The sequence below is a fragment of the Diadema antillarum genome, unplaced genomic scaffold (genome assembly GCF_040938485.1).
Source record: "Diadema antillarum isolate AM-2024a unplaced genomic scaffold, OU_Dant_1.0 seq00000597_RagTag, whole genome shotgun sequence".
Lineage (NCBI taxonomy): Eukaryota > Metazoa > Echinodermata > Echinoidea > Diadematoida > Diadematidae > Diadema > Diadema antillarum.
Genome location: NW_027271528.1, coordinates 378399 through 394662, shown reverse-complemented (window position 1 = coordinate 394662; position 16264 = coordinate 378399). Strand labels below are relative to the sequence as shown.

General features: G+C 40.4%; 1 protein-coding gene across 1 annotated transcript in view; it reads left to right on the top strand.

Moving 5' to 3' along the window:
* Positions 1-15783, top strand: part of LOC139735754 (adenosine receptor A2b-like) — a 96594-nt gene extending 80811 nt beyond the window's left edge. Inside the window, exon 2 of the mRNA XM_071646506.1 lies at positions 15274-15783. Coding sequence (XP_071502607.1) covers positions 15274-15783 — 510 coding nt within the window. The remainder of the gene's footprint in view (positions 1-15273) is intronic.
* The last annotated feature ends 481 nt before the right edge of the window (positions 15784-16264 follow it).

The following is a 16264-nucleotide window of genomic DNA, read 5'->3' as shown; positions in this document are numbered from 1 at the left end:
TCATTTTAGTTGTTGCAATAATTAAGTCTTGTGGTGACATTTTCTTCTTAATAAAGGACCTTTAAGGAAAACCCTTCGAGAACCTTCAAAGTCAGCTCTGTGAAAATCTATGACAGTGTATACGGCTTATTGCGATAGCGATGTTAATGGTCGTAGATAGTGGCAATGATGATAGTAATGATAAAGGCTGTCAATCAAAATGAATGCTTACTCCAACAGTCTATTCCCGTAAAGATGGATTCAAAGATATTTTTAGCTTCAAGAATTGTTATTCAGTTTCATGAGGCGTTATTGATTATTGTTTTCTCTCTCGCTCGCGTTATTTTGTGAATACCTCTTCGAAAAACCTCGCATCGCCAAATTTCTGATAAGCACGCAGTATATTAAGCAGTGTTCTGTCGCTCCACTGCTCCTCTAAACATCAACTGGCATCTGAGCAGACCAAGCGATGATGTATTAAGGGTTGCAAGTCGGTGATTTTTAGGGAATTGCATTCCTGGCGATTTTTCACCTTCTTTTCAGGATGGCCTCCTTGTGTGAGACATGGTGTCTGGGAAGGTGTCGAATTCTTTTACAATCCCTCCTCATCCTCCAAAGATCGCTTTGGCTGCCGAGGAATGAAGCTCTCATTAGTAAGAGTCATTCACAATGGCGCTGGAAAGATGGAGAAACAAGAACCACTTCCAAGCAGTCTCTGTTGCTCCCCATCCCCCCTCCTTTTCCCGCCCTTTTTCCTTCCATGTTTTTTCTTTTCATTAGACACATCGACATCTTTATAGTATTTACATGCGTATACTGACTAATTTAAGTGTTATGAGTTCTGTAAGGGTCATGTTAACACCATCCTCATGGTGATGAGTAGACCTATTTCAGTAGTATTGTAAATTTTGTTCATGATTAACTGTATCTTCATTATTTTACTGATGTTGTCATTATCACTGTTATTAACACCTGCGCCAAGGAGTTATGGTTTTGGCCGGCGATGCTTTGTTTGCCTGTTTGCCTGTTCCCAAAAATAACCCCAAAAAGTTACGACCGGATTTGCATGAAAGTTGCGTGAAAAACTGATATGGTACCAGAAACAGACGATTAATGGTAGCGATCCAGTTTACCGTCTGGACCTATATGGGTGGGAATGAGCTGTTTTGTGGAGGTCTGCGCTCTCCGAGTGCTTTCCTAGTTATGATTTATTATGATGATTATTTTCATTATCATCATCGTCGTTGTCATCATCATCAGTATCATTTACTTCTTCATCATCGTCATCATTACAACTTCTCCTGTAGCCTTGTGTGTGTGTGTGTGTGTGTGTGTGTGTGTGTGTGTATGTGATGTCATATAACTCGGTTACTTCCACATCTCAGTTCAACGTGCATGCGCTATGCGGTCGACTATAGAAGGAAACGAAACTGGAGACCAGAATGGGGAAATACCACTCATCCATATAAAAGCTACTTTGAAAGCCCAGATGAGTTGTACGACCATTAATCTCCCTTCGGTGAGCAGTGCTATAGATGCAGAAAGGTCACGTGTTCTCTAATGAGATTTGATCTCTGCTTTTAGTCCCATCACCTGCCCCTCGTGTTTCTTTAATCACACACACTCAACAGTGCTCGTAGATCTTATTTAACTGGCCCATGAAGTCCTGGTACAATTCGGTGCAGACATTATTACCTTTAGCCTTATTAAATTGGCAACTCCGAATATTACCAAGTGTTCTCTGTTTGGGGTAGCTTAAATAGGATTGATAAAATTCAGCAAATCTTCACAAAATCAAGGACACCAAATAAAATGTTAATTTGAGAGGAAACATAAACGTTAATCCTCTTCAATTTGTTGCCAGTTTAAGTATCGGTCATAAATGCATAGCATTTGATTACAAATTCTTCAACAGACACAAAAATTATGAGCAACACAAGGTTCAAAAGAAATACATTGTTTAATTGATCCCTAACAAAACACCAGCAATGAACTAATTAAAAAAATGATAAAAAGATACGCCACTAAAACCACTAAAATGTGGTTTCTGAGACTTGATTGGGTAACTTAACAAGGGTCATCCCACGAGGCCGACGCCCACGAGTCGTACAGCCCACGAATTCGACATTGAAAAAAAGACCATGTCCGAGTCATATACAGCCCACGAGTCATACGGTCCATGAGTTCAACACTATAGGCAAATAAGGCCCATGAGTTCGACACTAGGTGAAAACAGCCCACGAGTTCGACATTACAACACGGGGCTTAATGTGTCGGTCTCGTGGGCCCTGTTTGCTTAGTGTCGAATTCATGGGCTGTATGACTCGTGGGCTGTATAACTGGTGGGCTGTGATGACTTATGGACTGTATAACTCATGGGCTGTATGACTCTTGGGTGTCCGTCTCGTGACGTGCACCCACTCATCTCTTCTCAGTCATAACTCAATTAATGCAAAACAAGCAAGAAAACAGCGATTATCGGTAACACCCAGAAGGTGCAGATAAGCCTTCTGAACGAGAAAACTCCTTTAACTGTTTAAGGTTTCCAGAAACGGTGCACTGGCTTGACAGTGCATCTACACCGTCGTCCCTCCTCTACATTTCGCTCTCAAGACAAGTGGAAATCGTGCAGGAAGGAAGAAGATGATTCAATTTCTTTCAAAATGAATGATAATGATGATATTATGGCAATACCGAGAAGCCTTCTCATTCTCCGCTCGTGTTTCAGTATGCCATGTCACAAAATGCCAAGGTCGTATCGTTCGTATCTTTGAACATAAAAAAAAAGGTATCGTAGCTGAATGAAATCTAGATCCGTTATGTTTGCATTGTTTTAGTTATGACATGTACACATGTTGTGTGTATACTGATTTTAAATGTCAGTGGCTCTGAAAAGGGGAGCTAGCTATAATGACCAGTTTACTTCATTTATCATGATGAAGGATCTGAAAAGGGGAGCTAGCTAAAATGACCGGTTTACTTCATTTATCATGATGAAGGATCTTCATGTAAGAGATGAAGATGTAACAGTATCATTCGACAAACAAAAAAGAATGCACTGTTATTGCAGGCTTGCTCCTAGTAGACTATTCACAGTGAATCTTAGAGTGTTGTGGCATATGTATGTTCTGGTGATTATCGTGTTCAAATCGTTTTCGGGTAAATATTGTAAAGAACCTTATGAACCGTCACCTTCTGAGCTTAAACTTGTTTTTTGATGTTTTGATTTATCTTATTTAGTTTATGAATACCATTGCTTCCAGTGGTTAACTAAGTTCCCCTCGTATATTGATTTCTGTTGGTTTGTTAGTTCTCGGTAGCTTTGTAAAGATCCGTGAACCTGACACTACTTCTTAATGAAAATAACAACCGAAATCCATATTAATTCATAATCAATGGCAACGACTGATGACATTATTTGACCATAATTGCTTGTTAACAGTGCGATAAACTGGCGAAGACAATACAATAATTAGAACGATGTGAATTCATTTTCTGTGAAACTAAAAGGGGGCCATTGAAATTAATACTTATAATCGCAAGTTCGTTGACCTTACAAGTCCCCTTGATAGTAAGTTATCGCTGCAGATTGATGTACGCGAGCGGAAAATAATGGTGTGATTGATAAATATCGTAGAACTTATTTAAAGAGGTTGCGGACATTCTAGATACATGGCTTTGCCTTCAGCTCGTTCATCTCCATGCTTCTCCATTTGAACAATTTCTATTCGCGTATGAAAATACAAGCCGTTTAAAGTATCGGGGGAAAAATAAAACAAAATCGATTTGTATCATCCGAATTCGGTCAACAATGTTGTAACAGTGGTCCGATCTTGTTGACGATATCGTACCCAAGAAGTCACGAATGTCGGACAAAGAAGCATCGTTTCTTTGCAAGGCGTCCAATTAGGGGCTACTGCATGCTGTTTATGCAACTCTCGGGGTGGCAAGGCGAGGAGGTACTAAAAGCTCCATCAAGAGCTCGCAGCGGCTGTCAAAACGATGCTGTGCGATCAACCAGGAATTGAAGGGACAGAGTGAGATTAATGAGAGAGACAGAGAAAAGACAGTGGGACACAGACAGACAGACAGACAGACAGACAGACAGACAGTGGGCGGACTGATGCACTGAAAGATAAGCCTTGGTGTGTCAGTTTGGGATTTGAGGAAATTAAAAACGGTTAAACCGAGAGAACGGTCAACTAATTCCCCTTCAACTCTCCCCCGCCCTCTATTGACACCATGACATCGCGAAGGCCAAGGCATTGAGCGAGAGATCGTACCAACGTCTCTTCAAGGGGGAAGTCATTGAGATAGCAAATAATGCTTCTTCTATTGATGTTACGGTCCGATTAAGCGTTCTTACATTTCCACTCAAAGTCGAAAGCTAGATGGTAATCTATATCTCACTGAACAAAGTGGTTGTTCTAAAGAATCAAAGAGATGTTTGTTCTACAGAGGTAAACAAGAATGTAGACGAAAGCCTTCCTCATTATTGTGTTGGAATTTATTCGAATTGAAGCTTGTCGACATGTTTTCTGGCCATTAATATTATACAGGTTGAGATGAGGTAAAGTGGAGTTGGGTCTTAAGAAGCACCATTCATGTCTACAGACCCTGTAAAGTTGAATAGTAAGCGAGTCAGATTATGTTTACTCACCCTGTGTGGTTTTCAATGTAGTTTCATTGCTATTGATTACCATTTAGACATTTAACATAGTAACTAGCAAAGTGCCAACAAAATTTCCAAAATCTTCAAGGAGATGGTATGTGCTGACAACACTAAAAGAGACAGATGTGTTCATGTGGGACTGACATGTAAATGATTCTTTTTTTTAATCGGTTGCAGTACAAGTTTGGAAACGATTGTCCAAATATTTGTCGTAATACCGTTTGTATATCTTTTGATGTTTCCCTACAAGGATCATGAACTTAAACATGAATATTGATCACAGATGTTTCAGATGGTTTTACAAGTAAGACAGGTTTGTCATATACTGGTAAACAAGTGGCATTTTGCGATTAGAACCAAATGAACGTTAAATCAATGTGATTTCTCGCTTCGCGTTTCACGCTTAATGGTATGGCATTCTGCAGGTGTATTTAACGCATGGATTGATTTCGCTTGTAAATGGCGCGTAATGGCGGAAGGTAACGTGACGGGAAAGTCAAGGAGCGTTCATTTCCAAGAGAGTTAACCCAGATGCCAACAATTTTTGACATGGACGTCGAGTCTATCACATTACCTCATCTTCTTTCGTAAACTCACTTACCGTCGGTCAAATTCAAGATGTCGTGCATTTTATGTATTGTGCACAATCAAGGAGATACTACATAGGGAAGCCTAGTGCCTCCTTGATACAACCACAGAGCGTGTGTACGATATTGTATTGTTTTGGAGTCATCTTTACAACTTCAAAGAGCTCTACGTATATGCGATCAAGGCTGTATTTTCTTTTGGTTGTTGTCAATTTTGTTGCTTTAAACTCTGAAAGGCAAATGCTATGTCTGTATATGCTTTATGGACTTGCCGTATCCATTAACGAGTCGTACTAACCTTCAACCTCAAAAAAGTTTTGAAGTCATCTATGCAACTACAAAGAGCTCTACATGTATACCATCTAAGCTATATATTCTTGTGGTTGTTGTTAATTTTGTTGCTTTAAACACTCAAAAGCAAATGCAATGTCTGTTTATGCTTTATGGACTTGCCGTATCCATTAACGAATCATACTAACCTTCAACCTGAAAAGCTACAGGAGAAAAACACAAAATAGCATTCAATTCGTCTGGTGAATTTTACAGGGGAAAAGATATTATTTGCCGCTCCTTTAATGTTTTTCAAATGTTTTTGACAGATCACGAGAAGACAAATGCAGCGGTGTATGGAATGCAAAGAACACCTGCAAGCCATTCCAAAGATTGAATGGCGTGAATTGTTCAGTGAGCACGTCGCAGGCGCGTGCATTTCGTTCTCAAGGAGACGAGATTAAATTCGATCAATATTCTGATTGGGGAAAAGGACTGTTGTATATTTCTTCAAGCAAGCAACGCAGACGAGTTTTGGATTTCAGATGTGAAAAGTTAACAGTGCACGTCTGGGAGTGAACGTTGAAGTCAACATTTTTTTTTTTAAAGAAGCAAGTCTAGATATGCCATCTCTATGGAAAAAATACAAAAATAAGAATATTCTGGGAATTTCATTATCTACTGCCGTTTCCCTGCAATCGCCGAATCAACAACATTTTCGAGAAATGTTTCCTGAAATGACGGGAAATTGCTGCGAACTGCGTGACCTTAACATGTAAACGAAGTTTGAAAAATTTAGCGGAAATTCATCACTTTTTGTAAACATTAAAGAAATTGAGGCAGCAGTCAGGGCTTCATGGAACACAGGTTGCGGACATTCTAGATACATGGCTTCCTTTAGTAAATTGTAATTCCAACTGGTTATTACGAACAAGCCATTACACAAACAAACTTAGATGCTTGAAAGCGTGATGCGAACTACCCAACATTGTCCATAAGAAGCCATTAGAAATTAAATGTATACACAAAGAAAAATTGTGCGTTCAAAAGTTTTGTAATTATCAAATCAAGTATCCATTGATGAAAAAAATTAGTTTTGATAAGATAATTTGAAATGTCGTGTGTTCAAAAGTTTTGTAATTATCAAATCAAGTATCTGTTGATGAAAAAAAAAATTATTTTGAATGATATAATTAGCTCAATCTGTTTCCCATTGATCGTATCCAAATAGGACAAAAAGATCCGCAGACCTGCAACGATATTAGTTCTTCAACCCGTTTTCCCCAACCTATTCCCCCTTTATCCGTATCGTGCCATCCGACCCTAGCTTGAAAATAGATAAAAAATCACTTACGTAAAGATGTGCATCTGTTATCTGAGATCATTAATAGTCCATGAACTAGTTGTCTTTCCAGTGGTTTCTTGTATCCCGACAATAAACATCTTAAGCTGTCATCTACCTCTTCTTATCGAAAAGGAAAACAGAATAATATTTTCATAAGGATGGGATTTCTCGTTGCGACATGCGATGAGTAAAGATTGATATCGGCTATCGCTTGGCTTGGACGAGCGCCACTCGGGTTTCGGTAAACCGATCCTTTCCATCATTTTTCGATCGATCGGAGATTGGATCCCGATCAGATGACACGGTATGATTTTTCTATCGCTTTATAGTCGCTTTCAGCTTCGATTTTTCGTCTGCCATCCCATCTGTTTTCTCACTTCCTTCCTCCTTTTCCTCTATTTTATCTCATTTTTTCATCCCTCCCCCCCCCCCCCCCCCCCGTCCTCTTACTTTAGAAGCATTTATCATGTTACAGTCGTGCACACAGAACACAATATCGCGCACGTGTGCCATCCGTTCTGGAGGTTCTGCGATAGAGAAAAAAAAAGAACGGGAAAAATGTTTGACGATGGATGTATAAAAGACCGAGGAAGATAGGAAGAATTCTAGGGAAAACGAAATAATGCACAAAAGCATCCTTTGCTATACATGTTGGGATACTGACTGTAGGGATTGTTCATGTGATGTTCACATTATGTTTGGTAAAATAAACAACGGAAATTGCAAGCGATGCACTTCGCCCAGCTCATGATATTTTGTTTAATGTGGTTTTACTGTCGTATAATAAACTGATACGTGTTGGTTTCCTTCCTCCCTAAAGATGTCTTCTATATTTCCTGTCATTCTCTCTTTTTTCTATCATTCATTTTATTCATGTCCTTCCCAGTCTCCCTCTGTCTCTATCTCCCTCTTTCTCTCTTTATATATGATTATATATATATATATATATATATACAATACACACATATATATATCAATGGTGAATTGACATTTTGAATATATCAGTCCCCAACCTTTCTTAAAATGTTAATTTACCCTTTCATATTTTAGAGCATGTATATATATATATATATAATATACCGTATGTCCAAAAAAAAAATTACAACGGGACCCTCCGCAATGATAAATTTAAAAATAGTCAATCAATCCTAACACAATTTCAGGGTACGAAACTATAACTCATTGCCCACATCTTACAGAAAACCCCATTCGATTTGCTTCCATGGTCAAAGAGAAATGAGGAATTTTGTAGAGCATGTCAAGAATCTCTTCCCTCCAAGTTCTGTCTATTGTATTCACACACGAGAGCATCCAAGTGCTAAACTTGGAAGAATCAGACTCATGACATGCTTAACAAGAAACAATCCACATTTCTCTGTGATCGCTTAACCAAATTGAAGGGAATTTTCTCCAAAATGAGAGCTAAGATGTTATATTTCAAGACCCTGAAGTGGCATTTAGACAGTTCAATCATAAAAATATTGGGTGTTATCAATGCGAAAATCTGATTGTAATTTTTTTGGGGGACATACTGGTATATATATATATATATATATATATATATATATATATATATATATATATCCCTACAGTTTAATTTGGTTGTACACATGTGTTTCTTTCCTTATCCAATACCTCCCGCCACCCCCATCACCTTTATTTCCTTTTCAGTCTCTCCTTCTTTCCGGCTTTACATTGTTTGCAGTAGCAAAGCAGACAGTGGCAATGAACTTTCTTTTCAGTATCGTATCGAAAGGAAAGAAAGAAAAGCGACAGGAGCACCTGTCGTCAAACATCCTCTTCCTGTCTGGATCCTTGGTAAATCTTAATCTTTAACCTTCAGAAAGCAGCGCCTTGTCACGAAAGCAAACGGTTATCCGTTAGATGAGAACATGGCGAGGGCATTTAATTTCGTAAGTTTGGGCATGCAGGGGCGCCCTAACTTACTGTGGCATTTTAACCTTGGCGAATCGTGATAGTTTGCTTTCTCTGTGTGTTAGTGTTAGTGTGTGTGTAATAGTGTGTGTGTGTGTGTGTGTGTGTGTGTGTGTGCGCGCGTCCGTGCATGCGTGCGTCCGTGTGTGCATAAAGATGTTATATGCAAGTTGGAATAGTGTGTGTGTATGTGTGTGCTGTGTGTGTGTTTCTTTTTCACCGTGATTGAATGGATTTTTCTAATAATTTTATATGCAATGCCTTTGAATCAATCCTGAATATTCAAGGGCTTCACTTAAAACACAATGAAGAGAACAATATTGATGCGGGAGATGTAGTCTATACTTAACGCACTGTGTTATACCGTTTAGCAGTTTTCTCCAGAAAAACTAGAATTTTCAGTACATGGCCGGCGCCACGTTGTCAAAAGTGGGGGGGGGGGGGGCACGTCAGACTTCTGGTGCCAATTCCGGATTTCATCCGCTAACAAGCAAAAAAAAAAAAAGAAAGAAAGGATAAAAATGGGGGGCCAAAGTGGTCACACCTTATGTATTCCTTTGTATAGGGCAAAAAAGTGGGGGGGGGGGGGGGGGGGGCCCAAGCCCCCCGGTTCCGCCGGCCCTGCAGTAGACACCACACTAGCAGACAAACGAAGTGACATCATGCAATGACCATTTTCTCATAGACTTCTGTGTCTAGATTGCGTTTTGTTTTTGAGTTGTTTTTTAATTGTTTTCTCCCCCTTTTGCTCGCATGTCAAATGTATTCAAGGTCTCTTCTTTCATTAGTAGTTTTATCAAGCATAAGCACACATTTCTTTCCGGCGTGCCAGGTATACATCTAGTCACAAAGTCATTTTTAAATCGCAAATGATCATCCATCCTTACAAGATTTCCTATGGGAATCACTCTGGCGTTGAGAGAAGCGAAATGGCTTCAGAAACACACACGCAAACACACACACACACACACAAACAAACAAACAAACACACGCACACACATCCCAACCATAGTTACTTGTGGGAATACCCCGTTATTTTCTCCCATAGACAAATACAGTACTCCCACAATGCAATTTTACCCCCCACAGTACCTGACTAAACAAAGCGAAACATAAAATGGATGCTCGTCCACATGCACACATACACACACACACACACACGCAAGAAAGATATAAAGTTTTGATTAAAAAAAAGAATAAAATATTCCATGAGAGAAGGACAATGAAGAAAAAGGGAAAGATGGAACTCCGTTGCTTAGATATTCTTACACACAGATAGACAAAAATGGAGTGTAAATCCATTTGCATCATCAGCACAATCCAAATCAAGGACACAAGTATAGAGCAACACTCTCAAAGCTATAAACCAATTTCGGGGCTGTTTTATACTCCTTTTACATATTTTAGGTGAAACTAAAGCGTTGGCAACATATGCTCTTTTGACAATCGATCAGTACAGCCGTGTTCGACTTTCAGAAGGTAGAAGAACAAAAACCCAACTGGGGAGTTACTGCTAAAAATAAACCGGAGAAGAAGTGGAAGTGGGAAAACAAAGAAATAGAAAAAGAAGAAGAAGATGATGATGACGATGATGATGAAGAAGATGAAGAAGAGAAGAAGAAAAAATACAAACGATCGCATATTACTATCGAAAAGTCAAACACAAAAGAGTCAACCGTTGAAACTGAACCATCTCGACAAACACGGCTGAAATTCAAGAATCGTGTTTGTATGCATCTCCCTTACCACTCGGTGCACCTTTAAGGAGAATTCAGAACACAGGTTGGCTTTCATAACATATCTTTTTATCACTTCTGTTTCTTCTCATCCCTCGCATCGCACAATATTCTGTGTCGTCTATAAAATCCACCCTGATTCATACACACTCACGCACACCATCGCGGATCTGTGGATTTGTGTGCCTTTTCCTCTGTCTTCAATGAGATTAGGTCTCCTCCGAGTTTCCTATACGTGGTTAAGAATCACTTTTCAATTCTCAAGGATTGTTTCCATGTTACTGCATTTGTCCTACCGTTCATAACAACGGGTAGCATGCATCAGTTTGTGGGTTTTTGTTTTTGTTTTTGTTTGTGTCTTTTTGATCGTGGGGATTTTTTGTTTTGTTTTGTTTTGTTTTGGCGAAAGCTTTTGCGGACACACTGATTCCGTACAGCCATTCAAGGAAGATTTTATAATGATGATCAAAAGATAGAATGCAATATGTTTCCGTTTTAGACAACGTCCCCCAGGTTATGCAATACCTACTTGCCAGATGAGATGTTGGATGAACGAAAGTTATTATACGTGGGGTTTTGCTTGGATCTTTTTTTTTTTAAGATTATTCAATGATTTCAGTCCTAACAACACGATTACTTCTATTAGATAATGGTTGACAATATTACTGTATTGAATGTCGAAATCTCTCGGCTAATCCTTCTACTTCTCCTCCTCCTCCTTCTTCTGTCTGACTATCTCTCTCTCCGTGCACTCTCTCTTTGTATTCACTTTCACTTCCTTGTTCATTCTCTGTCTGTGTCCATCTCGATGAATCGAGATAGACAAGTGCCCATCTAGTCATATCCTTTCGATTTTTAGGCATCATCCTCTACCATTATTGTCACGGGCAATCGCTCAAATTCGTAGGCATCTCTCGGGGTATTCAGAAGATCTATCAGAACCGGATCGAGCCAGTTTCCTGTTTATCCAGCGTGTAAAGGGTAGAGGAAAAGTTTGGGATGGCGGGGTTGCTCCGTTGAATATTTGTTGGAGTTTTTCGGTGAATTTATTACCACAATACGTTTTGTTTAAAGTTACATTTCACCCATCGATTTCTGCGGTAATTTGGCTGCAAGGTGATCATCTTACGCTCCTCAAGTTAGCAACTCTTAATTTTGCCACTTATGCTGAACATGGCGAAAAAAGGATAGGTGGAAATGTTTAATCTATTAAATCTGTACAAGATGAGAAGAAGAACTACAATAATTTGTCAATTAGACACAGAAACATTATCTTTAATCTCTTCAATATGATGTTAACTTGAGAATCAATACCTGTAAATCCGATGATCCTGCAACCAAATAAACTATGGTAAATAATCTAAATAAGGCTGACAGTGTAAGCAGTTCTCTTATCTAATACACGACCGGTCGTGTCATACTCATAGTGCATACGATGTGGCAAAGTTCTCGAAACTCGAAAATCGGCTTGTGAAAATTAAGAATAGTCACGTCGTGAACGGTCAATATTCTTACTCTGTGGTACGGAGTTCTTCAGCTTGGACTTAATTATCAGTTACTTCTGTCAATTCGGCATTCGCTTTTTGTGTCCTGTGTTTGATAGTTCCTTCGTCCTTGTTTTTCATTGTTTTCGAGTGTTGTTTCAATCGAATGAGTCGGTAGTGGTAGGCAGTTTTTCTGCCGTTTTTCCCCGCCGTGCACAAAGTTACACAGGTGCCACTCCGCGGTGGAATCTAAAGGAAAAGCCAATATTGACGCACGTGACGATGAATCCCAAGTCCTGATTCGCCCGCCCCTAGGCTCGGCCACCAACCCCTCGGCCTATGTTGGCGGAGATGCCCATCGGAAGGAACTACTTCTTGCGCAAATATATCATTCGTGTGCGTCCGTGCAACTGGCTGTCTTCAGAGACGCACACACAGGATTTCTTTTCTAGTTTGTGTAATCACTCTCGCATAGCGACAGTCCATCATGTTTTCTTCCCCCCCCCCCCCCATCTCTCTTCTGTCTCTCTCCTCTCCTCTCTTTCTGTCTATTCTCTCTTCATCTTGACCTGTTAATCGACATTATCTATCCATCCGGGTGTCTGCCTGTCTATCTTCTGTCCATCCATATATTGCTTGCGATTTCTCTACGGTTAACTATCGACCTATTTGCCTGTCTCTTTGCTTATATTTCTATACCCTCATCTCTTACCAACTTCCACCTTACCTTAACAACTTGGCTTAACTTCTCCCCCCCCCTCTCTCTCTCTCTCTCTCTCTCTCTTTCTTTCTTCCTCTTCCTCTTGGGTCTAGCTTCAATTTGATGATTGCAGCCTACGGAGCATCCTGAAATAGCCAGAAACAGAAAAAGATTTACCAAAAAAACTAACAAAAGTCATTATATCCACTCCGGTATAGTAAAACGCGATACAATTGATTTCTCTATAATATACAAGTAACGATATTGTATAGTGATAACAATGTGGATGTTTTAAATCTACTTCTGTTACGAGCGCAACCCTGACATTTATCCGCCCTTAAAAATACATGGACAAGCATGCGGTTGGCAATCCCATCCTGTAAAAAAGAAAATCGCCATATGTATATAGAGAACAGAATCTGCTGTCTAAGATCGCTTCCGCGTCCTCTTAACCAGTCATTTGAGCGCTAGAAAAAAAAGAAGAAGATGAAGATGAATTGCAGAGGACGTGAAGATATTGGACCAATCTCCGATCAGGCTTGACCCTTGGACAGAAGCTGCCGAGAAGAGGCCCGCAGATCAGTCTTATTGTGACTGCCCCTCGATCACTTAACTTACGGCTGGTCCCCCCAGAGTGATGATTCACTAAACGACAAATGGCTGTTTGGGGCTAAGAAAATGAAAAGAACAAAGTCCACATCATCCGTGTCAATTTCAAGTCAGAAATGCATCATCTATTCAGCAATTTACGAATTGTCATGTAAGGAATCTCGATACTGTTATTCAAATCGGGTTTTATCTTTAGATTTAATAGATAAAATGACCCTTATTCCCTTGGTGTTTTTTTTCCACCGCTTCTCCCTGGCATCACCACCTTCTTGTGTTTCAGTCTTACCTGTCTTATTCCTCTTTGGACATTAATATCTTCCTTGCCGCCTCTCTTCATTACCCTATCATTACTAGCTACTCCGCTTCTGTTCATTTTTCTTCCCCTGTTCTGTTTCTTCGTCATCTTGTCGTTTCTTGCCTTCACCGTCTTCCTCGTCACTTCCTTCTCTCCTTGATTGTTATTTTTTCCTCTTTTTCCATCTTTGTTTCTGCGTCTTCTATATTCTTCCACCGCTCTTGTTCTTTTCTTCAACATCTGAGTGTTCTTGTTTGTCCTCCTTATCCCTCCTTCCTCCTGTTTCACTTTCTTCCTTGTCCGATTTCCTTCATCCTTCATCTTCTTTTATTTCTTTGGATTCTTCTATGATTGTATTCTTTTTCTTCGTGTCCGCGTGTCTTCTTTACTCGCGTATGTTCCTGGCACTGCTTGCTGAGCACCTTTTTCTTTCTTTCTTTCTTTCTTTTTGCAACGCACGAATAAATTTGATCGCTTTCTATTAACTTGACTCCCGTAGCGTATCAATGAGCTAGGAGCTTCACTGGCGTGTATATTATTTGCCTTAAAAGATAATGCAACTGTTCCGTGGCATGATGCGACACTCGTACTCTGGAGTGATGGGAGTACGTTCTCATGCAATAGGCCTATAATGCCACACGGCTGCTCTCTATAATCAGGCCAGATATATATACACGTGGTTGATGTCTTTATCCATGACAGCTCGCGTTTCGCTCCTCGAATCGAGCGTTGGAACGAACATGATACTACCAGCTCCCCTAATGGAACCCTTGCCTCGGCAGACAAGGGAGCAAGCGGGAGAAAAAGGAGGGAAAGATAGGGGGGTCACTTTTCACTCACCTGCTCTAGTCCGTCCGGTGAGGGCGGACTGGCTAATCCCGCGACGTCGATCGCTGCTACAGCATCCCACATTCAATAATCAGAAAATGAGGCAATCAGGTTAGGTATCGCAGAGAGACATCCGCCATTTTCCAGTAACCCCTCTCCACCCAACATGTCTTCTTTTTGTCCTTATCACAATATTGTCATGTTTAATTCTACAGCTATTGGCGACTGTCAACGCAATCTGAAAACGTTTGATTTTTGTGGAGCAATCAGATTGCATTGCATTTCCCTTGAGTATGATCTTGACTGCAATGGATTTCGACACAAATGCAATTTTATTTGCTCAACCTTTGAAATATTTCGTGTCAGTCCTGTTTTTCTCGATCCATAAAGTTAACAGGTTAAACCCTTGAAGCATATCACACTTGGCGGAAAAAAAGGTTAAAGAAATCCAACAATATTACAACTTGCAAGGATTTTCGTGTCTATATAATGATTTCATTTTCACTTGTTCGCTGGTTTTTGTTTGCGTGATTTTGCTCGGTACATTCCATTTATTCCAGAGTAACTTTTTTTTGTTTGACTTTTTGAGGGGCGAAACGTGCGAAAGAAGAAAGAGGAGCTATTCGACAGCAACCAGTCAGTTTCCTCCTTCAGTTTGCCTGTCAGGGTCCCGAATGAGACGTCGGCCACAGTGGAAAATCACGTCTTTCATTGTACCTTCTGTTTGTCAAGTCAGAGTATTGCTTTAACGATGGATTTATTCCCGCTTTTGTTTGATTTCACTATGATTTTTGCTCATTGCGTCTTCTTCTTCGTCTTCTTCTTTTTTTCAGATGAGAAAAATTGAGCCAGTCACCATAGCGGTAACGTCAAAGCCCGCCACCAGCGGCAGAAATGGAACACCAGCAGCAGACGATGAGGCGGCGGCTGCGGCGCGGGAGGCGGAGGCGGCGGAGACGGCGCGCAGACGACAAAAGCGGTTCCAGACCTACAAGAAGGACCTGCAAGCTGTGAAGTCCGTGGCCGTGATCGTGCTCGTGTTCATGATATGCTGGCTACCGCTCAGCATCAGCAACTCGATCTCGGCACTCTTTCCCAACGTGGTCCAGCCGCCGAACTTTGTGCCCGTGTCCATCGTTCTGTCCCACGCCAACTCGGCCATCAACCCGTTTCTATACGCGTACGGCAAGGAGTTCCGCATGGGATACCGACGCACATTCGCCAAAATGTTCCCGTGTATTTGTGCCATGAATCCGAACAATTCAGTGAGGAACACAAAGGCAAACGCGAACGCCGTCTCGACGGTAGAGGGCATGCGATTCTCCACCAACGACACCTCATGAAGTTAAACTCTTTGCACGGAATTGCCAATCCGCGGAAATCGCGTTTTTTGTCAATGAGTATAAACACGAACATTTTTTTTATACACACATGATCTTGTGGATTGCTGTTGCAAAGGAAACGTAGGGCATATTTTTGAAAAAGCTAGCAGACTGAATAATGTTGTACAAATAAAGAGTTGATCGCTGAAATACAAACATTCACTTGATGGCAGTACATTACACCAGTCTTCTCACGCGTTCGATGTACTCTTAGGAGTTGAGTTTGAGTACTCTAGTGGACCAAAGTATTATAATGTATGTAAATAGCATAGCTGACAATGCTGTAAAATATAATTTAACGTGATACGTGCGGTTATAGGGGGCTTTTGCAGGACGCACATTGCTGAATGAATTAGAATATAAACACCGTGTTTTAACCAGACACAATGTATGGTACTTCCATATACATCCTATATCAAAAATTTTATTGTATGAAGAGGGT